The 24,519-nt window shown below is 40.3% G+C and overlaps 1 protein-coding gene across 4 annotated transcripts in view; it reads left to right on the top strand.

Annotated features, from left to right (window-relative positions):
* Positions 1-7,220, top strand: part of grin2da (glutamate receptor, ionotropic, N-methyl D-aspartate 2D, a) — a 114,892-nt gene extending 107,672 nt beyond the window's left edge. For all 4 annotated transcript variants that reach the window (XM_058405357.1, XM_058405358.1, XM_058405359.1 and 1 more), the window contains exons 14-15: positions 367-599; positions 1,874-7,220. In XM_058405357.1, coding sequence (XP_058261340.1) covers positions 367-599; positions 1,874-4,864 — 3,224 coding nt within the window. In that variant the 3' untranslated portion in view covers positions 4,865-7,220. The remainder of the gene's footprint in view (positions 1-366; positions 600-1,873) is intronic.
* The last annotated feature ends 17,299 nt before the right edge of the window (positions 7,221-24,519 follow it).

The following is a 24,519-nucleotide window of genomic DNA, read 5'->3' as shown; positions in this document are numbered from 1 at the left end:
TGATGAATGAAGTATGGGCAATTATTGCCCATCAGTCTGGAGCTTTAATCTTCAAAACACTGTCTGTCTTACAATATTGTAGAAACCAGACTATTTCAGATGTTCATCAAAGCTGTTATTATCTTCATCCCTCCGTCTTTTTCTACCATATGGGCTTCCTTTTCATTTTTCATGTTTTCCACATCACAATCTATTTTATCCTTCAATTCAATAATAATGTAAATCCCAGTTGGTTTCTAATAAAAATAACTCTTTAACCTTTCCTTTAATATTTTTCTTGCTCAAATGTATCATTTTAGGCTTTCATTGGTCTGGTAATTTTCTCATCTATTGTATTTGTTTGTTTGTTTGTTTGTTGTTTTACAGATGAAATTGACATGCTTGAACGCCTCTGGCTCTCTGGTATTTGTCATAATGATAAGATTGAAGTGATGAGTTCCAAGCTGGACATAGATAACATGGCAGGAGTCTTCTACATGCTACTGGTGGCAATGGGACTAAGCCTTTTGGTCTTTGCCTGGGAACACCTGGTTTACTGGAAGCTCAGGCATTGCTTGGGTCGCTCAAAGGGACTGGACTTCCTGCTGGCTTTTAGTCGGGTTAGTGAATTAAGACACACACGCACATACACATACACACACACTGATCTGCCATAACATTAATCACCTGCCTAATATTGTGTAAGTCTCCCTTGTGCTGCCAAACCAGCTCTGACCCATCAAAGGTGTGCTGTGAAATCTGCCAGCAAGATATTATCACCTTTACATTTAGTAAGTTGCAAGGTGTGGCCTCCACGGGTCGAACAAGTCAACACCTTAAACCAAGGGTGCCCAATCTTATCCGCAAATGGTCGGTGTGGATGCAGGTTTTCATTCCAACTGAGCAGACACCACATCTGAGTCTACTGAAAGTCAAGATCAGTTGATTAATCGGGTGGAATCAGGTGTGGCTGCTGCTTGATTGGAATGAAAATCTGCCCTTCACCGGCCCTTTGCGGATAAGATCCTGCCTTAACCTCTTTGTCAGGTTCCTCAAAACATTCCTGAACCATTTTTGCATTATGGCAGGACCTTTTATCCTGATGATTGAGGCCACTGCCATTAGGGAATACTGTTGCAATGAAGTGGTGTACTTGGTCTGCATGTTTAGGTAAGTGCTATGTGTCAAAGTAAGTGTTAAAGTATCCAGATGAATGCCAAGAGCCAAGGTTTCCCAGCAGAACATTGCCCAGAGCTTGTTTTGCTCTGACCCAGTGGCCTAGCCATCAGAAATTAGCTCAATTTAGCTCAGTGTCACTCAGATGTCCATTTTACCTGCTAACAACACATCAAATTTTAGAACTAATAGTTCATTTGCTGCCTAATATATCCCACCACTTTATAGGTGGCACTGTAATGAGATAATCAATGTTATTCGCTTCAGCTGTCAGTGATTTTAATGTTATGGCTGATTGATTTAAGCAGAATTTACATTCTTTATAAGATACAAATATAAGAACAATACTAATATATAATAATGCATAATTTATTATAACTGCACAATGACTGATCACACTGAGAAGATTATTCATTTTCCTGTATTCTACTCTCTGATATAATAAAAATGAAAAAGGATATCCAGCATAATATATTTGCAATATTTAACAAGTAAGATAGCTAACTCAAGTAGTGGAAAAGCATTACATTAATATTCTAGGTTGGGTGACATTGCAGTGTGTGATGTATTGCATCAGCTAAATCCTCAACATGCAGACATTCCAGTGTTATGGGAATTTTTTTCGTTTATTTTGAGATTTATTTAAAACATTTTTTAGAGCCTCTGGATATGTATGTTTCAAACAGGACAAATTTAGCCTTTCTTAAATCTTTTCCAGGGAATGTACAGCTGCTGCAGTTTTGAAGATGAAACCACCCCTGTAGGTAACCAAACGACACTTCCACAATACGATCCGATCTCCCCTATGCCCCCTCCTGCTCCTCCACACATGGTGACGGCAAATGTAGCCAACTCTTCCATCACAACAGCACAACATCAACAGCAGCAAAAACTTCACCAGCAACCGCCTGTGTACAATGCCCTTCTTCCCGGATCTCTACAGACAGCTGGGCATTCGGGCATGGCTCTTGGGCCTTCAAACAGCCCGATTCTTGGAGCACCTATGCCATGTTCCACATTTTTACCTCGTCATGATCGACGACTGGCTGTGGTGGATCGTTGGACACGTCCAAAAACTGGCCCTGAAAAGACAGGTGTCATCACTAGTGGGATCACAGACGTTGCACAATTCCCACAGGGCATGCCTCCACAGTGGGCTGCAGTAGGTGGTGGAGAAGGAGGTCTGGATGAATATAAAAGATACTATGGCCCAATTGATCCAGAGGGATTAGGAGTCTCTGGAGAACCACAAAGTGTAGTTTCCCAAACTCCAAAGACCACAACAAAGTCCTTGGGAAACCCAAGGCTGCCACAAAAAAAACAACCCTCTGGACATTTACCCATAAACCCCGCTTTGCCTCATTCTTCTCCACCACAGCAGTCTTTCTGGAGGCGAAGCAGTCTTTCAAAAAGAAAAGGCTCTGGGGGACCCCTGTATGAAAACATCCTTCCTTTGGGACGGAGAGGTGGAGGCAGGTATGGAGGGCGGGAAGGAGCAGGGAGGAGAGGTCGTCGTCCTCCTCCTTTGCCACTTCCTGTGCCTCTTCCTTTCTCCTCCCCTAACCAAATTCCTCTTTCACCATCACCTTCTGTGCACTACATTTCCACTTCTTCTAGCACGTCTAGCTCCTCTTCCACCTCCTCTTCTGTTTCGGTCTCACGATCTAATTCTCCTTCCTACTCTACCTCTTCATACTCTTCATCACAGAGTTTCAAATACAGAGCAGGTGAAAGAGATGTATATGATGAGTTTGATACAGATGAGCTTACAGAGGAGTCCAGCCTTCTTTTGGGTAGGAGAAAAAGTCGTTCGCACATGTCATCTCGGTCCCTGCCCTGCAGCCCACCTCCACCCATACCACCACGCAAACCTTGCCCACAGAAAGCACAGATGAGAGACAGCACCACTAGCCAACTGGCACAACTCCAGGAGTGGTGGGCTTCATGGGGGGAAAAAGAAAGGGCTAGAAGAGCAAGTGATGTGAGAAGTAAAGGCAAAGAAGAGAAGCGATATTATAAAGAAAGAGAAAGGGAGAGAAGGAGGAGGAAGAAGGATCGAAAGAAAAAGAAGAGAGGAGAGCGGGAAAGAGAGAGAGAGCACAAGAGACATAAAGTAAAGAAGAAAAAGAAAAAGGATGGGAAATCCAGAAAAAGGGAGAAGGAAAAGCGATCTGGCCAAGAAGAAGCTGAAATCGATGGTAAAGAGGTATTTGAAAAAGGGATAGAACAGAATCTGCCTTCCTACCCTGAACTTAGGCGTAGCTCTTTCCAAAAGAAGAGTGAAAGTTCTGTGCGGAGTTATGACTGGGATATAAAAAGGGAGGGAGGAAGGAGAGAGAGTGATAATCAAGAGGGTGTTGATGAAGAAGGAGCTAGGAGAAAAGAAAAGCACCACAGGAACCCTCAGTCCTATCGCCATTCCAGGCCAAAGTCTAACAGTAAGCGCTGTCCCACTTCAAGTAAATGCTCAACATCAGTTAAATTTTGGGGTAGTGGGAATACACATTCTGAATCTCCATCTTCTTTTCTTCCTCTTTTTCCTCTTAACTATAAAAGAACACGGTCTTTTGGGTCTGAAAGAGAGGAATATGGGAAAGGAGGTGAGATTCGCCCCCTCTTAGGAAAGAATGGAAGAGGTAAGACCTATTCAAGAGAAGGCTTGGCTTTTCATGAATGGGATTCAGAAGAGGAGGAAGGCGAAGAATCAGAAGAGATAGATAGAAATGAGCAACAAAGAAGAAGACGAAGAAGACGAGAAAGCAGAGTTATAGAAACAGAATCTGAAAGGGAGAGAGACAAAACTGTTGAGATCTACACAGATGATGAAGGTTCTTCAGGTGAATTTGGCAAGTTTGAGAGATACTGGGAAGGGCATGAAGGAAGGGCCGTTGGGGGCATTGGGGGTGGAGGCTGGTTTTTTGGGACTTATCCTGCTAGGGAGAGAGGGGGCAGTATAAACAGTAGAGATGACCTTTTTTTAGGAGGTGGGGAAAGCAGCTGTGGTTTTGGAGAGGGTTCAAGATGGGGATCTGGTGGTTTAGGACCCAATCAGTGGCCACCATCACCTTTGACTCCCCCACCCCCACGAAGGTACTGGTCTGTGGACAAATTACCTGTGAAGACTGAAAAGAAGTCTAAAAGGAGATCACATGAAAAAAGTGAATGCCATACTGCCTGTTCCTGCCAGTCACCCCACCACTATAAGTGGAACCGAGTGACCTCTCGTAGTCAAGAGGATCTGCTGCCTCACTGCCAAAGTTTCAGCAACATCAACCGGCCCAAACGGCAGTCCTCCAAACCAGACAAAGCTCAAGGCCAAGTGAAATCTGGAAGTCAATCAAACCTCAGTGTTCATAGATCACAACGTTCTGAGAGGTCTAGAGAGTTATCATCTCCTCAGACTCTACCACCGTCTCTGCCAGCCCCAATGGTCCCAGCTCTCCCTGCACCTCCATCATCCTCCCACCCGGTTCATGTTCCTCTACCTACCTCCTCCTCCTCTGTTTCATCGCCATCAGCCATTTCCTCAACAACTGGTGCCCTGCAGCCCTCCTCTATATCCTCCTCCAGTGCCAAGCTCCAGTACCAGAGACTGTGTTCAGTGCCCCAGCCGCAGAGGTACCAATCACCACATCTTCCCTTCAAAACCAAGAGTTTATGCTCACGCCGAGACTCTGCCCACTTTTCCAGCGTAGAGAGTGAGGTCTGAGGCATATAATCAAAAAGAGACATCAGCAAACACTCTGTGCCAATCTGGTTTTGTTGGCTCATGATGGTGAGGCAGAGCCCCTTCATTTCTTGCACAAGTCTCTGTTGTGCTACTGAAAGAAAGGTGGATGTAGGTATATCACATGTTGTGGCTTTCCTTTTTATACTGCATAAGAATGGTACTGCCTTTCGGAAAAATCTCTCTGTTAAAGAGGAATAATTTATGATTGGCTGTGCTTTTCTCAGTTTTATGGGGCACTTGGGCAGAGGGGTTAAATATTCCGGATGAATGTGGTGTTTGACCGTTGTGGTGCTTGTGGACTCAGGTGTGACCCTTGGATCTCAAGGGGAGATTCAGAGGCAGAAACCTTTTAATAACCCTCATAGTGTTTGCCCCCCCCACCACCACCACTTTTAAGCTTTGAATTATGATATTATCGTTGCATTTGTGTTTCAAGGGATGAATTCATCATAAAAAGGTAGCAGTTTTTGGTCCCTCTTTGGTCCCCACAAGGGCATATCCCCCTGCCTCTACAGATTCACAGCTAGCATTCTGTTTGAATTTGTCGGTGTTTATTTTCCTAACAGGGTAAGTCGACTTTTACTGATCAATGTGTGACTCATTGAAACTGAGTGCCAAACTTGCTATGAGCTACTGCACAGTCATATCACATTAGGTCTCGTTCTTTTCCCTTAAGCAATACATAATTCTCATCTATATCTGTGGTTACGACTTTATTAATTAGGTGAACATAAGCACTGTGCAATATAATAGTGAGGGCACACACAGCATTTCAACTACCTAAAAAGTGGCAGCCCATCCCCTCACAACTGAATGTAGATGTTGCCATGACCACACAGTGTGCTGCAACCAAGAAAACCAAGATCGTAGCTTTTGGTTTTGGGGGGGGGGTGAATCAAATCAATAAACCATTTTGAATGTTTTGGGTTCAATTGTTTAAAGTGCAAAAATGAAATATAGCTAGCCATATTGAGCGCTGTACCATCAATCAGATGTCAACGTTTAGATTTAGAACATGTCATTATCCAGAGGGCGATAAGCAGGAGAGCACTGTTTACAGTTAAGCACTGTGTTTTTACATGTTTTTTCTAACTGCTCTGCTTTGTCACTTTACTAGTTGTTGTGATCCATACTTAATTAGATTACGCAGATTACGGCAAATGTGAATACCAGTTTATGATTTTATCAAAAAAAAATATATATATTCTGGCACTTTAAAAGAAAAAAAAAAAACATTATGAGTGACCCAGGAAGATCTGGAAAAACGAAGTGTTTAATTTAGATTTTGCTATTAGCTTTGTGATTGCTATGACTGACCATGATATATTAATAAGGGCATCTGCACGTTGGCATCAGGACTGAGTCAAATATGAACTTAGATGTTTGTAGCTTGTTCCAGAAATTTTCCAGAATCGTAGAATTTTGACCAATTGTTAGCACATAATATTCGAATATTTTTTTGGTTTTCACTTTTTCACTTGTTCTATTATGTTTAAAGCTTTCTTTTATATATATATATATAAAACACCACCAAAAGTTCTATATGGAATTGACCCAGTCCTAATCACAAACCAACGGGGTAACTTAGCTTTTTTTTGTGTGCTTGTGACTGCATCTGAGCCATACTAAGCTTATCTATTGTATGCTGAGCTTTTCGAAAATAGTACTAATTGGAATATGTTATATCGTTGATGAGCTGAACAATGTAAAGTTACTGTGCGCTAAACCTCTGATGACTGTGATGTACAGATCAAGAGCACAGTAAAATGTATTTTAAATCCTCAAAAAGCCAGAATCAGTGACACATTACTTGAATGTCACCACTTTTCCTCTTAATCCGTATGCATTGTTTATCTTGACACTAAAAATTTAACACTTGTCAGCTTATATGTACATCATTTTATTCCAGTTTTGACTGTTGTGCAATACTTGTCTAGATTTCTTTATATATAGATGTACCTCATATATGTGTTTGTGAAGTTTAGATAGCAATAGAGAAATATGTGTTCAGCGTAACAGTCTAGCTGAAGACAAAACTATTAGTTTGACTCATGTCTTTTACCAGATTTAATGATAAAAATGTGCTATATAAATATATATATATATATTTACATATATATATCCCGTCTATATAACCCGCAAGAAAATGATTCAGATTGTCTTTCTGTTCGATCTTATATTCACATAAACATTTCGTTATTATGCTTTATGTCACGATTTTTAGGATTATGTGAAAGATTTTCAGTTACTTAATTAATCTGACCACTAATTAATCTTGAAAAGGCCTTTTTCTCTATTTGTCTCTTGTGTTGATAGTGTCTACTTTTTTACTGTCGTGAGTAAGTCTATATATGACAGAATATATATATATATATATATATATATATATATATATATATATATATATATTTCAAAGAAAAGATATATATGTTTATTCTATACATTTATTCTCTATAAATTTGTCTTTTGTCTTCGTCTGTCCTCTTTTGTCTTACACTCACTGATATCAGAGACCAGTGTCCTACTGTGTTGCACAGCTGGCCATTGACCACTATGAGAAAAAGTTACAACCGATGCCGTGAATGTGTGTGTGCGTGCGTGTGCGTGTGTGTGTGTGTGTGTGCGCGTATGTGTCCAGATGACCGTGTCACTGTAGTTCGGTTGTGATGGTGGGATAGAATATTTTCTGAATAATAAAAAGGTTCAACTGGCTCTTTAACGAGCGTGTGTGTTTGAGCCACAAGCTTCGCATTATGCAGTATGTCTCACAGGAAAGTGGCGTAGAAGTATATGCTGATTTAGATAAAAGTCTGCGATTGTGTGTTTGCGCGTGTGTGTGTGTGTGTCCCAAATTACACTGCATTTTACTAAATATACATGTGCACACACACACATATACATACACACACAAACACACAGACACACACACGTACACAAATCCACATAATGCTGCTCTGTATTACTATATGATGTAGCTGAGCAGAGCCACTTTTGTTAAATGCCACTCTGTGCCAGGACGGCTGTGCCTCTGTGCTACTATGTCGGATTCCTTGTGATGTTCCCCTCTCTCTGGGGAAGCCACATGGGTGTGATGCGCCGGGCCACTTAATCTTGGAAGAATATACTATGCTGTGCTGCAAACAGTAACAGAATAAAAGATTTTAATACAATAATTGACTGCTGTTCGTGCTTTGTACGTGTGTGTGTGTGTGTGTGTGTGTGTGAATGAGTACGAAGAGAGAGAGAGAGAGAGAGAGAGTGAGTGGTTCCTATTCCAACATAAACCACCACTTATTATTATTTGGCTGTAACTCTATTCTTGGCACAGCAGTGACACATGGGAGTACCATGGATGTGTCTGGCATTCCTGGGATTTGGGAACTGCTGTCAGTGCTGGGTTGAGAAGCAGTCCACCAACGATAAATGTTGCTCTGATAATGAAGACAGCTTGCACTAATATATTCTTAATTTCCACTCGCCATACATTTCCAATCAGACTCAATATATAGCGACATAACGATCTTTTGTCCACATCAAATAAATTCCACCAGGCTTCACCGATCACTATAGCACCGCTGTCCAAAAGAGTTAATATAATCTATTAATTCTATCAGCACAAATCCAGATTGAGTCGACGTCCATGGCTGGATAAATTTTTCATGGCTTATCTGGGCTACATGCTACATGCCAAATGTTTCATCAGTTAGACCACCTCAACTGTGAATAATCTGACTCAAATTCCTGGGCCACATTCTGGCCACGGATTAGCAGCAACTAAATTCTTTATTCAGTGAATCATTTGGATTCAGCGGATTGTTCGACTCACCTTTGTTTCAGAGCACAGAAATACATTTGACTTGATAAGAGACATTGCTTTATTATACTGCCCGAGGTAAACCATAGAAACATCAAAATAACAAGTGTACTAACGCCAAAAAATGCCGAAATTAAAATTGAGTAAATTTATTAATTAAATAAATTAAAGCAGGATTGCAAAACCTAGAAGTTAAAGGTTAGTTACACAAACATTTTAATTGTGTAATACACACATTTTCAGGTTTTGCAGTGTAAAATTTATGTGCCAAATGTTGGCCTTCCCATCACATGTTGCGCCCTAACACGGGGTGTCCAGTCTCATCCAGGAGAGGCCAGTATGGGTACAAGATTTTATTTCAAACAATCAAAAGCCAACTCATCTAACAGGTGGAATCAGATGTTATTTCTACTTGATTGGAATGAAAACTTGCCGGCCCTGGACAACCCTCTCCTAGCATGTTGTACCATTAAGATGTCACTGGATCTAAGAAGCTGAGCTCAGACCTATGACCTGTTCCTGCATGACGATGCCACCTGAAGTACAATCTATAGGAAAGGAAGGAAGATCTCAAGATGACCCTGATCTGAACTGGACTACCAGGACCTCTCGCCCAGCATCACTGCCTTGCACTCCTGTGACTGAATGAGCACAAATTCTGACAGCTACATTCCAATATATACTTAAAAGCATTCCCAGAAGACTCAGCAAAGGGAGGACAGCTTTATATTATTGCCCAAGGTATTGGAAAAGAGTGGTTCAATACTCAGGTGTCCACTTTTGGCCATATATTCTATTATTAAAGTTCATGTCTACGACACTTTCAAGAATTCATTTATTTTAAATTACTTACATCAGCTGTTTATTTCTTATTGACTTGTACCGATCGTTACATATGATACAGAAGCCTATATTTGTTTTTTATCTCTTGGGGGAAACTATATTGCCTCAAAAATGTCATTGATATATACACACAGAGTTTAGTGGTTTTTCTATCTCAGGTACAACTGATTTAGGTTAAAAAAATAAATACAAAAATACAATCAGGGACCATGTCAGACGACTGGTTTAATCAACATAAAATTAGCTTATAATTCTTGCTATTTTGTTGTGGTTTAGAATGCATCGGAACTTCTACTGCAAGAACTACACACTGCAGTTGTTCATATGACTTGCACCAATCACCATACACCGTTATTTAAAACAACAACAACCTCAAGCTGAAACGGTTTGGTACCCTGCTAGAAATAAAATAAATATAATATAAAATATTATTAAATAATCTTACTGAATGATCATTTTTCGTGTACATTCATTTTCATTTTTCATGTGGCTCATTTCCATTAAGACCAGTTAATAATTATGCATCATGGATATGGTGGACAAAAAGGAAGGTGACTTTGTGAATTCGTAAAGATGTAAGCAGAACTGATGAGGAATGACGTGCTCAAATGAATTTTTCTTTTCAACTCACAAAACTCATCCCTGTGCTATATGTATGTTTTTTTGTATTTCTATAAGACAGAAATATTACACGTAAAATTGACTCGGGATTATACATCCATTTTGATAAAATTCAATATTTCATCACATCAAATTGCACCGCTGCTTGTTCATTTAACGTAGACTTTCTTCGGTGGACAGCACAGCCTGCATGAAACTCTGCTTTGAAGCCCATAGATGCCCTGCTGGTAGAACTCCACTGACTCATTCAGTTACAATTAATGTTTTATCATTCACTGAACTACAAGCTTTTGATATGTCATTTTGTTTTCCACTCAGATGCAGGGCTTTGAGTGAATGAGCAGGTGGGTTTTGCATTTAAAAAAAACCATTCACAACGTTTCCATGTCCAACCTAAATGCATGAAATCTCACTATAATGACTGGGAGAACTAGGAGATCAAAGGACCTTATCAGTGAAAATGAGAAACATATGCGACTTAAAGTTGTTAAAATATCAGACCCGTCATGCCTGCAGCATGCTAGGAGCTGCTACATAAAACTATGTTTAATTATTTGATTTATTTCAGAAATTTATTTATTAATTGATCGCTCTAGCTACCTAGCGGTCACTACTTTAAGCATCTTAGCTGCGTTTAAGCATCAGGACAGACTGTACTGCTTTAATATATATGAGACGAGATGGAGAATTAATAGGATCGGTTTTCTCTGAACATTTTCTTCTGTGTATAATGATTGGCAGACCTCTCAGAGGGGCAGAAGCAACCGAAATAGTGGAATAGTGGATTTAATCTAAAATTTAATAGCTGGTGTGCACTTACTAAAGCAATAAGCGGCCAAAAAAAATACTGAGATACTCTGAAATTCATCAGAATATTTCAAAAGATTTTACAGTTCATTCAGTCTATTGTAAGACAATATTTGAGAATTTGGTGTGGAGAGACTATTACACCCCACTGTACATATATGTCCCATAAAACACAGTTGTGTTTCTGTATTAGCTATATTAGGTCTATGATGGTATTCAATCCTACTGTATCACACAAGAACACTGCTATGTCGAATACATTCTGCCACCTTTTCCCCTTCCTGTCTTCTTGCTGAATTACCTCTCCCCTGGTGTTCTAATAGCTCATGTAATAGAAATTAAACCCTGCACATGGAGAAAGAAATATAATATAATAATATATACACCACCTGCCTTATATTGTGTTGGTCCCCCTTTTCCGGCCAAAACAGCCCTGACCTGTCGAAACATGGACTCCACTAGATCCCTGAAAGAGTGCTGTGGTATCTGGCACCAAGATGTTAGCAACCGATCCTGTAAGTTGTGAGGTGAAGCCCACTTACAGGACTTTAAGTATACTTTTGATAGATACTGACCACTGCAGACCAGCAACACCTCACAAGAGCTACAGTTTTGGAGATGCTCTGATCCAGTGGTCTAGCCATCACAATTTGGCCCTTCATCAAACTCGCTCAAATCCTTACACTTGTCCATTTTTCCTGCTTCTAACATCAACTTTGAGGACAAAATATATTGCTGCCTAATATATCCCAGCCACTATCTATCTATCTATCTATCTATCTATCTATCTATCTATCTATCTATCTATCTATCTATCTATCTATCTATCTATCTATCTATCTATCTATCTATCTATCTATCTATCTATCTCAATCCCCTGCAAACAGCCACTGCAGTACAAACCCTCTCACCATACACATCCATATACAGACCTCCACATTACCTTTAAAAAAAACTGTGCTGCTGTTTCTGATGCCTTTCAGAGGAGCACTTGGTAAAAACAAAACAAATCACTCTATTCTAGTGCGTTGGATAAATAAAACCCAAAGCAATTTCAATGTTAGTAACGAAGATGTTTTCTGGCAGCAGAAAGACTAGATGAAGTGCAGTGATTGTTATTAAAATAGTGCTATTTGTTGAATTTCATCAAACCAACATGAACATCTGCAAGGATCTCCTGCACTTATGTTTCTTAATGAATATCTGTATCCAGGTTCAGCATTTCTAGACTACTAAATTGAGTAAATCAGCCAGTCATCTTATCCTTGATCAAAGTTTAACCTGTTTTCAGTATCTGGGTTCAGATCAAGATATCTGAGATCGTAAATCTGCTTGACCAGAAACCATCATGGTCCTCTAAAGTACAGGCGATTAATGATATTCATTTTCAGTAAAAGAAACTCATGATATTAATTATAAGCATTGTCTTTATATTGAAGAATAATAGTTAATAAGTTTAAGTAATTTATCTAGTTTTGTTTTCATATTGCCTAAAATATATTGCCAGATTAGGGGCAGAAATAGTTTTTGTGTATAAGTAAACATGAATATTTGTATTTTAAGTTTCAAAATGGAGCAAAGCGTAAATCTTTCCTGTCTTTTAATATGGATTTTTACTAATCATTTATCCTGATCAGTGGTCCTAAAAGACCGGACGAGTAAAACAACAGTATATATATTTCATTTTGTATTTATTTTTTGCTCTACTTGTTAACCTTGATGCACTACACAGATATTTTTTCAGTTGCTGTATCGGGTTCTTTCAGACTTTGCTCACTCATTTTCGTCTTGACAAATTTACTCAACATATTCCCACTGATTCCTGACTTTTAAGACACCAAAGTAGCCACAGTTTTGTCCAAAATGTTCTTGTTGTTGTTGGTGTTCATTTCTGTGCATAACGCTGAAAATGCTGACCAGTTACACATTCCTTAAACCATGATTGCATTTAAATGTGCATGATATAATGATGATAAATTATGACGTTTATTAAGGAAATTTATACATAATTCATTGGCACTGTAAATGGAATAAATTCATCCATGAAAATGAACATCTCGCAAATAATAGCCAGCGATATAGCCACTTACCTTGTCTATCCTTTAATGATATTAGTCTTGGTTTGTACAAGAGGTTAGATAAGTTAGAGATACAGAATTTATATAATTGATATATTGTCTATGTTTGTAGCATGAGAACACACCCCTACATTTACATTTCTGGCATTTGGCAGACCCCCTTATCCAGAGCAACTTATATTTATCTCTGAGCAATTGAGGGTGAAGGGCCTTGCTCAACTCTCAACCTATCAAAGAGTAGTCCAACACCTTAACCACTAAACTACCACATCATCTCCAGCCAAGCACCTCCTCCTTTCTCCTACACACACACACACACACACACACACACTCTGGGGCTCTACAATAAAAAAAAAAAAATAAAAAATAAGCAGGCCACCTGAGATCACTGAAGTTGGCTCCATCCTGTGAGCACAGACGCTTTGCTTCAACATGTTTTGGACTTTAGATGCAGTGAAGTGTTTTTTAATATAAAGCTTTTAATGCTAAGACATCACATAAACCTGTATACCAACGTGGTCATACACAGATATCGCCTTTGACTCTTTAGTAATACTGGATTTGTACTATTACTGTGGATACTGGCTCCATCTACTGGACAATGCATTAAGTACTACGTTTCTTAATGTGTTAAAAAAAATTTTTTTACAAAGAAGAGATGTAGACGATGAACGAATAACGAACACACACAGCATAATAATGATAAATCATCAGTTCATCGGAATATACAAAGAACTAAACAATCAGTGAAATATCAGAAAATATCTTTATAATTGATTTAATTAGTCAGTCATAAACATCAAATACAAATCTACTAATTTTTTTATATCAAATTAATAAGAACACAGTGAAGGAAGTAAATTATATGGAAACTTCAGGCAGTCTGTAAATATACTAGTTAAATAAATGGTGTAAATTTTCTATTTAGAAACTGCTACCCACTTTGCAGTTGTAAAGCTGCTGACAATGTAATGTGACAACCAGACCATTAGAATTAATAATAACAGCTACTGCAGTAAAAACCTCACAGTCTGTAAAGCCTCAAAGCCATTTATAAAGGGAACGCTCCTGCTGTAGATTAGAAGCTGGGATTCGTTGATTTTTTGTGAATCCAGTGACAGAGGAGATGTGAAGTCAGAGGAGATGTGAAGTCACTTTCCTCTGATTCGGGTCATAACAAATACCAGGATGTATTTGTAACGGATTATACACTATATTGCCAAAAGTATTCGCTCACCTGCCTTGACTCGCATATGAACTTAAGTGACATCCCATTCCTAATCCATAGGGTTCAATATGACGTCGGTCCACCCTTTGCAGCTATAACAGCTTCAACTCTTCTGGGAAGGCTGTCCACAAGGTTTAGGAGTGTGTTTATGGGAATTTTTGATCATTCTTCCAGAAGCGCATTTGTGAGGTCACACACTGATGTTGGACGAGAAGGCCTGGCTCTCAGTCTCCGCTCTAATTCATCCCAAAGGTGTTCTATCGGGTTGAGGTCAGGACTCTGTGCAGGACAGTCAAGTTCATCCACACCAGACTCTGTCATCCATGTCTTTATGGACCTTGCTTTGGTCACTGGTGCACAGTCATGTTGGAAGAGGAAGGGGCCAGCTCCAAACTGTTCCCACAAAGTTGGGAGCATGGAATTGTCCAAAATGTCTTGGTATGCTGAAGCATTCAGAGTTCCTTTCACTGGAACTAAGGGGCCAAGCCCAGCTCCTGAAAAACAACCCCACACCATAATCCCCCCTCCACCAAACTTTACACTTGGCACAATGCAGTCAGACAAGTACCGTTCTCCTGGCAACCGCCAAACCCAGACTCGTCCATCAGATTGCCAGATGGAGAAGCGTGATTCGTCACTCCAGAGAACGCGTCTCCACTGCTCTAGAGTCCAGTGGCGGCGTGCTTTACACCACTGCATCCGACGCTTTGCATTGCACTTGGTGATGTATGGCTTGGATGCAGCTGCTCGGCCATGGAAACCCATTCCATGAAGCTCTCTGCGCACTGTTCTTGAGCTCATCTGAAGGCCACATGAAGTTTGGAGGTCTGTAGCGATTGACTCTGCAGAAAGTTGGCGACCTCTTCGCACTATGCGCCTCAGCATCTGCTGACCCCGCTCCGTCAGGTTACGTGGCCTACCACTTCGTGGCTGAGTTGCTGTCGTTCCCAAACACTTCCACGTTCTTATAATACAGCTGACAGTTGACTGTGGAATATTTAGGAGCGAGGAAATTTCACGACTGGATTTGTTGCACAGGTGGCATCCTATCACAGTTCCACGCTGGAATTCACTGAGCTCCTGAGAGCGACCCATTCTTTCACAAATGTTTGTAAAAACAGTCTGCATGCCTAGGTGCTTGATTTTATACACCTGTGGCCATGGAAGTGATTGGAACACCTGATTCTGATTATTTGGATGGGTGAGCGAATACTTTTGGCAATATAGTGTATATTCCATCATATTATTATATCGGATTCATTGGGAAAATAATGCATGACACATTAATCATTACTTGCACTTAATATTATTAGTGTTAGTAGTAGTTGTAGTAGAAGTAATACAACCCCCCAAAAATCTGTGAAAAAACTGTCAAAATGGATGAATCCAGCTATTTATTTTAAGTCTTTTATCTTTTTTCTTTTTTTTTACACTGAAATTATGCATTAATTAAGCTGTAAAGGATACTTTTGATAGATATTGACCACTGCAGACCGGGAACACCCCACAAGAGCTGCAGTTTTGGAGATGCTCTGATCCAGTGGTCTAGCCATCACAATTTGGCCCTTCATCAAACTCGCTCAAATCCTTACGCTTGTCCATTTTTCCTGCTTCTAACATCAACTTTGAGGACAAAATGTTCACTTGCTGCCTAATATATCCCCCCCACTAACAGGTGCCATGATGAGGAGATCATCAGTGTTATTCACTTCACCGGTCACTGCTCACAATGTTATGCCAGATCGGTGTATAGTATATGTTATGTACTCCAACATGAGTACCAGGTTGCACCAGTGGGGACATACTCATGATTTGGGTGGAATGGAATGTGAGAGTAGATTGATCGCATAGCTGTAGGATCTGCTATATGTTTCAGGATGCCTTCATATCTGTGTTACATTCTGGCTCTCTGCTGTAGCTAGACATGCTTGAGTCCAGTAACCGTTTCCTTTAACCATTTCATGACAAGATCATACCTAATAATCTGTATTCCTTCTCTCTTTTCACGAGAGCAATGCTTAATTATTACTATCATGGCTAAATAACGGATAATAATGGATTTTAATGTGTCCAATTTACAAATTTACAGATACAGTGTGTTCTTGTGTACTAATATGTCAGAATAGCAACAGCATAAGACATGAGAAATAGAGTGAAAATGTGGCTCCATGCTAAATTCTGGTCACATTTGGTCAATGTGTTAAATATGAACATCACCTCTAGCCCACACTTGCTAGCTCATCAAAACAGATTGGATGCCTGATCTATTACTTTTTAACAACTTGCATGGACAATTTTATTTTCAAACATCATGTTACTGAGAATATAGGTGCATCGTTTCCAGCAAATCCAATGTTTGTGCACTTCACTAGCCATGTGCAATAGGCCTGCTATCTGCCACCATTCCCATCATTTTAATCCAAACACTAACAAGCTGTTCCTGGTCTCCATGAATCATAGTCACAGAGAAAGGTCCTCACATTTGGCTTCACGTTCACACATAGACAAGGATGTTAATTAATATTAATCAGAAAGTTAATCAAATCATACAAAGGGGAATGGGATTAAACAGGACTGTCTCAGCAGTCAAAAGGATGCAAAATGTTTTCATGAGTTTAATGTTCCCTAATTTGGCCATTTTTGTCCACACAGGCTGCTAATGTGCTTGCTCAGTCTCTCGTCATTCCAAGACGGACTACTGCAACTCTGTACTGGCAGGTCCACCTCTGAATGCAATTCTTCCTCTGCAAATGATCCAAAATGCAGCTGTGTGACTTGTTCTCCCACACCACCCCACCGCTGCACTCCTCCACTGGCTCTCAGTATCAAATTCAAAACACTGATGCTTGCCTACAAAGCCAAGAATGGACCAGCTTCATCTGACCCTCAAAGCTCATATTACTCATCACACTGTTTCTCGCTCCATCAGATCTACTAGCACTGCTCGACTGGTCCCAGGGTAAGAGGTAGGTACGCATCTAGACTCTTCTTTTTGTTCTGGATGAACGAGTCCTGACCTCAACCCCATAGAACACCTTTGGGATGAATTAGAGCAAAGACTGTGAATCAGGTCTTCTCGTCCAACATCAGTGCCTAACCTCACAAATGTGCTTCTAGAATAATGGTCAAAAATTCCCATAAACACACTCCTAAACCTCATGGAAAGCCTTCTCAGAAGAGTTGTTTAGGGTGGGCCAACTCCATTCATGTGCATGTAAAGGCAGATGTCCCAGTTTTGGCCTGGCTCACAGTCTCCACTCTTCATCCCAAATCAATCAATTCATCCCAAATGTGTTCTATGGGGTTGAGGGCAGGACTCTGTCCAGGACAGTCAAGTTCCTCCACATAAAACTCACTCATCCATGTCTTTATGGATCTTGCTTTGGTCACTGGTGTGCAGTCATGTTGGAACAGGAAGGGGTCATCCCCAAACTGTTCCCACAAAGTTGGGAGCATGAAATTGTCCAAAATGTCTTGGTATGAAGCTGAAGCATTAAGAGTTCCTTTCATTGGAACTAAGGGGCCGAGTCCAACCCCTGAAACACAACACCTGAACTCAATGATTTGGAGGGGTGTCCCAAAACTTTTGGCTATATAGTGTGTGTAAATATATGTACTGTACAACAAATAAATAAAGCTATGGCAGGTAGTATGTGCATAAGAATATGTGCTAGTTGTACATAGAGCACAATATGTGTAAAATGTAAAGTTGAAAATATATAATTTTTAAACTTTTTAAATAAAATTAAAAATATATATAATTATGTCTGTGCAATATGTGTACATTATGTACATATGTATGTTCAACAGTAACTGAGATAATATACAGTATATATACAGTATATGTACAGAGGGGCCCAAGAAAATGTATACACACTTCAACATGAAAAATATATGCATAAAAATGTTATTACTAAATTTATATAAACATCGAAGAGTAGCTGTAAGTCATGTTTGAATTATGTAATCACACTGAGTGGTCAAAGTGGTGACCATTAGCATCCAGACACTTTTGATTTGGGTGAAATACTGTGAGAACATCACTGACTAGAGCATCCACAGGGATTGCTCTGCACTTCAGCTTCTTTCCTTTGTGCAGCCAGTGTAGGTGGTTTTCTACAGTACACCACATCCTTTAGTGTTCCCCACAGATAGAAAATCAAGGGGTGTTAAGTCCAGGGAACTTGGAGGGAATTCAACAGCACCTCTGTGTCCGACCCAACGTCCTGGCAGAAAGTGAGAACTCGTCTCTCCCGTCTCGGTGGTAGTGAGGTTGCGCCATCTGGCTAGAAGTAAAATTGATCAGCCACATAAACCGTACAAATGGCCGGTAAAATGGATGTGCGAGGCATGCCGAGGTACACTGGACCTGCTTCAGTGTGTATATATTTTTTGGGCCCCTCTGTACTGTATATAGAGGTACACTAGGGTAAGCAATGAATTTACAGTTGTATACATGTAGAGAAGATGTAATGGCACCTTCATGCCATAAAGCTGACATCTTTTATATTTCATGGATAAACTGATTGTTGTCACATTTGTGGCCAATAATTAAAACCACCAAGGACTATGAGAATACTGATCTGGACTCCATAAGCAAATCTTTTTATACCTGCATGAGGCATTTACCATTGTTCTCCTTCTAAAACACATCGTTCTCTTACTTAAATGCGTTAATGAGGTCAACAGGAGTGGAAGACTTTGTGAAAGACTGAAGGAATGTACAGGCACTTCAAAGTTCAGAGTTATTAAAACTTACTGTAAGTGCAGGGCCTCACATTCAGGGCTCACGGCTCTAATAAACCTAGCCTTGACAACAGGCATTCATGAAGAAGGCTAAAAAGTGGCAGATTAATAGTCGCTTTCAGCTCTGTGTCCTGGGAATTTCTCTTACAGCTCAGAAAGGTTTAAATCACGAAAGGCTAGCAAGGGCTCAAATTAGGCAAAGTTGGTTTGGGTGAATTTACAATTCAGCAAACTTGCTCTGGCTAGAGTTTATTTGACTCTCTTACTTCTTTGCTTGACTCTACTCCACAGAAAATTTCAGACATTAGAAATTAATTTACTCTTTGTGGGATTCTACACACCAATCCAACATGACTGAGGGTGATCCTACGAGTCCTAGAAAAACTGGAAACAAGCCAGATTGAATAACAGGCTAATCCTCCACCTTTCCCCAGAGTTCTGATTCCAGTAATTAGAAAGCAAGCTGACCAGGTCAAGGATTACAATCTACTGAGATATTATAAACTGTAACTTTTTTTTAATTCACTCAAACGTGCCTAACGCTATCCAAACTAAACCTAAAAAAACATTTTGAGTCCTTTTTTGCATGGACAGGACAGTGATTCCACTAAGTCCAAGACCATGGTGTGATTCTAGGAATGATTCTAGAATGATCTTCAAGTATTTGCCAAATCAGATGATGTCACCATTTTTCTTTTAGCACCCTGTGGACTCAACTCAGTGTTATTTCCTGGGAGATGTTCTGGTTGACCTTGGATTAAGTTAACATGTAGAGAGACATTGTGGTGTGCTCCATCAGCATGTGAGCACAAAGAATCCCTCTTCCTTAATCAGAAACCTTAGAATGACACGCAATCAATTCACACTGCTTGAATGAACAGACCACCATCTACAAGTCAGGTAAGAATAAGGCATCATACAGACCAAGACAAAGGATAACAATGATACACAATGGAGAAATCTTGAAGACACTATTATGAAGGTGACTGCAGATACACTACATTGCCAAATGTTTTGGGACATCTGCCTTTACCTGCACATGAATGTAATATGGAGTTGTCCCGCCCTTTGCAGCAATAACACTTTCAACTCTTCTGGGAAGGCTTTCCACAAGGTTAAGGAGTGTGTTTATGGGAATTTTTGACCATTCCTCTAGAAGCACATTTGTGAGGTAAGGTACTGATGTTGGACGAGAAGGTCTGGCTCACAGTCTCCACTCTAATTCATCCCAAAGGTGTTCTATGGGGTTGAGGTCAGGACTCTGTGCAGGCCAGTCAAGTTCCTCCACACCAAACTCACTCCTCCATGTCTTTATGGACCTTGCTTTGGTCACTGGTGTGCGGTCATGTTAGAACAGGAAGGGGTCATCCCCAAACTGTTCCCAAGCATGAAATTGTCCAAAATGTCTTGGTATGAAGCTGAAGCATTAAGAATTCCTTTCACTGGAACTAAGGGGCCGAGCCCAACCCCTGAAAAACAACACCTGAATTATAGTGGTGTTCTACTGACCATCAATCAAAACCCTGCTCTATGGTGAGGGCAGACAACCAAAAGCCTTCTATTTGTGCTTACAAGTCTAGCAGTGGAAATGTCTGGAAATGTGAGTTAGCATAGTAAACTATAGGAAGGCTGTCAGCCCTGATGTCACCCTGAAGTCACATGCTGTCCAGCTAGTCACAGTGTTTAGCCCAGTCTATGTGGGATAGATGTGAGAAGGAGACATACTTGAAGCAGGTGGAAGATCCAGTCCAACAGTGCCTGGTCAAAATAACTTGTCCTGAATTTCAGTAAACCAAGGAGATGGCCCTGGATTTCATGAGACAGCAGACAGAAACAATACCCCTCTTAGGAGCTGTGGGTCTCTTGTGGAAAAAGTGGCTGCCTTGAAATGGCTTTAATGTGTACATCAATCGTTACCTGGTCACTCCAATTACACATTTCAGTCAAGAAAGGCAATGGCTTTACCACCTCAGGCAGCTCTGAAAGTTCAAGGTCCCTGCTCATATTCAAAGAACCTTCTACACCTGCTCCATAGAGCTCCATAACAACTGCTTCACCCAAGACTGCAAAGCCTAATAAGGTCTGTTGAGACTGCTGAGGTGAGACAAACACTTAAGTCACTTTAGGGAACCTGCTTCCTCCCTAAAAACATCAGAGCTATGCTAGCACAGCAGGCACTGTCCATGGTGCTGAGGCCCCTGTGGGAAATGTATAGCCCAAATTCAGCACCCCTGTTTTAAATATCATTGATGGGGGCAGGCCAGATTGTGGAGACAGCTGATTAAACATGACTGGCCTAATGAAAAATAAAAAAGCCTAACACAAGGAGAGCAGCAGCGGGATGCTAAACTAAACATTTCATTGTTTCTCTTCTTCCTTTCATTCACAGGAAGGTTCCAGCAAGCATGAGGCTACTGTGGACTGAATAAAAGGACCCTGTCATGACCCTAACAGTCCCTCAAGATCTAAGAATCGCTAAGAATCATCCTTCATTTTCATTTCTTTTTTCCACCTTTTTCTTTCTTTTTTTCTCTTTTCCACCTTCTTCTCTCTTGTAGCTAACTCTAAGATTCTAAAAAAAGAAAAGAACTTTAAAAAAGACATTTCTTATCTATGGTCTCTTAAGTGTCAGTGTTCAGCCAAGATTCAAGCTTACCTGATGTCATGTTTAATTAAATCACATTGTGACATAAAGATATAGAAAATACTACTTACAAAAAAAGATAACTTTATATTCTGTCATGTGTCTGTGGGGAAAGGAGGACTCACAACAGGAGACAGGTGATATTTGATGAAGCTTCATGCTTCTTTTTATTTTTATTTTCTTTATTTCTCATACTTCTTAGTGCCAATTAATAAATAAACTCAAGCCATGTCTGAATGGCTTCATCCACTGGACCAGATTTGTCAGATAAGATCAGTGAGGTCATTCAAATGGCCGGATTGCATCAAAAATTAGGTACAAACCTTCCTAATGTCAAACCAGCCCCAAGATCTTCCTGATCTCTTTTATGGCCTTAGGTCCCAAGCAAACCGCAATTGCTGCTGCTTTTGAATTTGGGAAAGCACCTGCAATGACCCATGTGGAAATGTGAATTCTTCCAGAATGGACTGTTGCCCTTGAGACTGATGCAAATTCTCCTGTGTTGATTGACCCATTGTATGGAGAATGTACTGAATTTGGTCATTAATGTTAGGTCTTTCCTTTCAATTTCAGTATTTTTTTTTTCATACTGAAGTTTGATGTGAACATTACCTGAATCTTGTATCTGCATCATTTTTGCATTGCACTGCTGCCAGATGTTTGTCTGATCAGATCAGCAAGAATGTGCAGGTATATACAGTGATAAAGCAGATAAAGATGGCAGATTGAGGCCCCCTTTGCTGTTATAGTAACCTTCTATCTTCCAGGAAGGCTTTTGGAGAATGGCTATGAGGCTTTTATCCAGATTTTGGGGATTTGTGCCCATCCAGCCACAGAAGCTTTAGAGGTCACACACTAATGACAGATGAGAAGGCCTGGAATACAGTCAGCAATACAATTCATCCCAGAAGTTTTCTTCGGATCATTTTCAGGCCTCTGTGCAGGACATATGAGGTTCTTCTACACCAACCATGGAAAACCATGACTTTATGGCCCTTGTTTTTTGCACACGGGCATTGTCAGGTTAGAACAGGTCTGGTGCTGCAATGATCCTTTAAAGGCTACAGCAAACAAAGGCATGTTGACTATAGTGTGCTTCAAACCTTGTGGCAATAGTTAGAGGAAGGCTTGCATATGGGTTTGATGCACTGGTGTCCACATATTTTTGGCCATAGATATATATACAGATGTCCTCTCCAGGACTGATGCACAGCAACCAAAATAGGTAGTCAGTCCTCATTTTGTCTTGCCAGCCTTATGCTAGATATCAAACATGAATGGCTGCGAACAGAGAGGTACCACAATGTTACCCAACCATCCGAGCCATGTGTGGGTCTCTGGTCAGATATTATTTTTCAATAGCAGAGTACTTTTATGATGAAATAGTTTTTGGCTCAAGTGGAGAATTGGTTGTTGTACCTGATCAGCCCTGTGTGAAGATATTTTTAGGACTATATCTGAGACATTTACTTGCACCAGGAAGCACTGGCTGAAGTCAGGACTTTTCAGCACTGACCAGTGACTGGCCAGCCTTTAGGGTGGCAAAAACCTCTTCACAGGTCTCACTTCACTCTATGGAGTGTTTGCCCTCACCTGCTTCTTGATCTGTGGTCTTGGACTGTATTGAATTGTATTGTATTTGGTCCACTTGTGGCCAAATTTCCTCTTTGCCAAGTTGGTAGCCCTAACAACAAGCTGTCTGATTTGTCTACTCAAATTTTTTGCAGGCTCAAGGAAAGACATGCATAAAGGATTTGCTGAAGAACACAACACAGATGCAGTGGACAGTCTTCCAATTGTTGCTGTAGATGACCTCATCATTCAGGTATGCCGCACAACATTCTTCACAGCCCTGTAAAACCTGGTCCAAGAGTCATTGAAAAGTTGCCCCATGTAAACCAAACGGCATGACTGTGACCTGGGATAGGTCAAGGGGTCGGGGGGTGGGGGTGGGGGGGGTGGTTAATAACTGTGTAAACACTGGATATTCTGTGAGGCCTGTCAGTACCCTTTAAGTCCAGGGAGGGTATAAATGTAGCTTGCCCAATCTCCTCAATGAGGTTGTTATTGTTGGGGCATTTGGCAAAAACTACATTCATTGTGCAGGAATCCATGCAGAATCTCAATGAACCATCCTTTTTGGGCACAGTGATAATATGGCTACTCCACTCACTGGATGATGGCCATTTATGATTTTAATGGCTCCATCAGTCACTCAGACACCATCTATAGTCACTGGTGTATTGGGTTCTTCAAGTGTATGGTGTGCTGGAGTAGCTTGGTCCACATAGGACTCTATTGCAGGTCTGGGGATTCACAGAAGACACCTTCCAATTTAATTTTGTTGGTGTTCTTCTAGGTTTTTCAGCTCTACCTGGCTGTGCAGTCTCCACACAACTCTTCCTCCTCCACCATTCTGGAATTTACCTCTACCAGGTTCCCCTTCTTCTTGGTAAGTCTTTGTCTTGATCAGGATTGTCTAATTACTATAATCCAATGGATCACTTGCACACTCCTTTGATGGTACATATTTAACAGTAATACAATTAGCAAGCAACAAAGGATTAAGGTGCTGTAATTAGCCAATTTTCAATTCATTAACAAGATAAGAATGGGAAAGTTGACAAGTATGATATAGCAAGGACCCAAATGTGGTCATAATCACAGAATGATTAGCATTAAGTAAACAGGAATACCTCACTAATTCCTAAAGAAACTTCCATAGTGGGCCAGAATGGAAGAAAGTAAAGCTAGCAACTGAATATAAGAATCAAAATAGTTTTGACGCATTGTTTTGAAAAAAATTCCACTCATACACAGATCTGGTGCAACTCTCCAATCCATAGAGCAATT

Source organism: Hemibagrus wyckioides, linkage group LG12 (genome assembly GCF_019097595.1).
Source record: "Hemibagrus wyckioides isolate EC202008001 linkage group LG12, SWU_Hwy_1.0, whole genome shotgun sequence".
Lineage (NCBI taxonomy): Eukaryota > Metazoa > Chordata > Actinopteri > Siluriformes > Bagridae > Hemibagrus > Hemibagrus wyckioides.
This window is presented reverse-complemented; position numbering and strand designations above follow the sequence as displayed.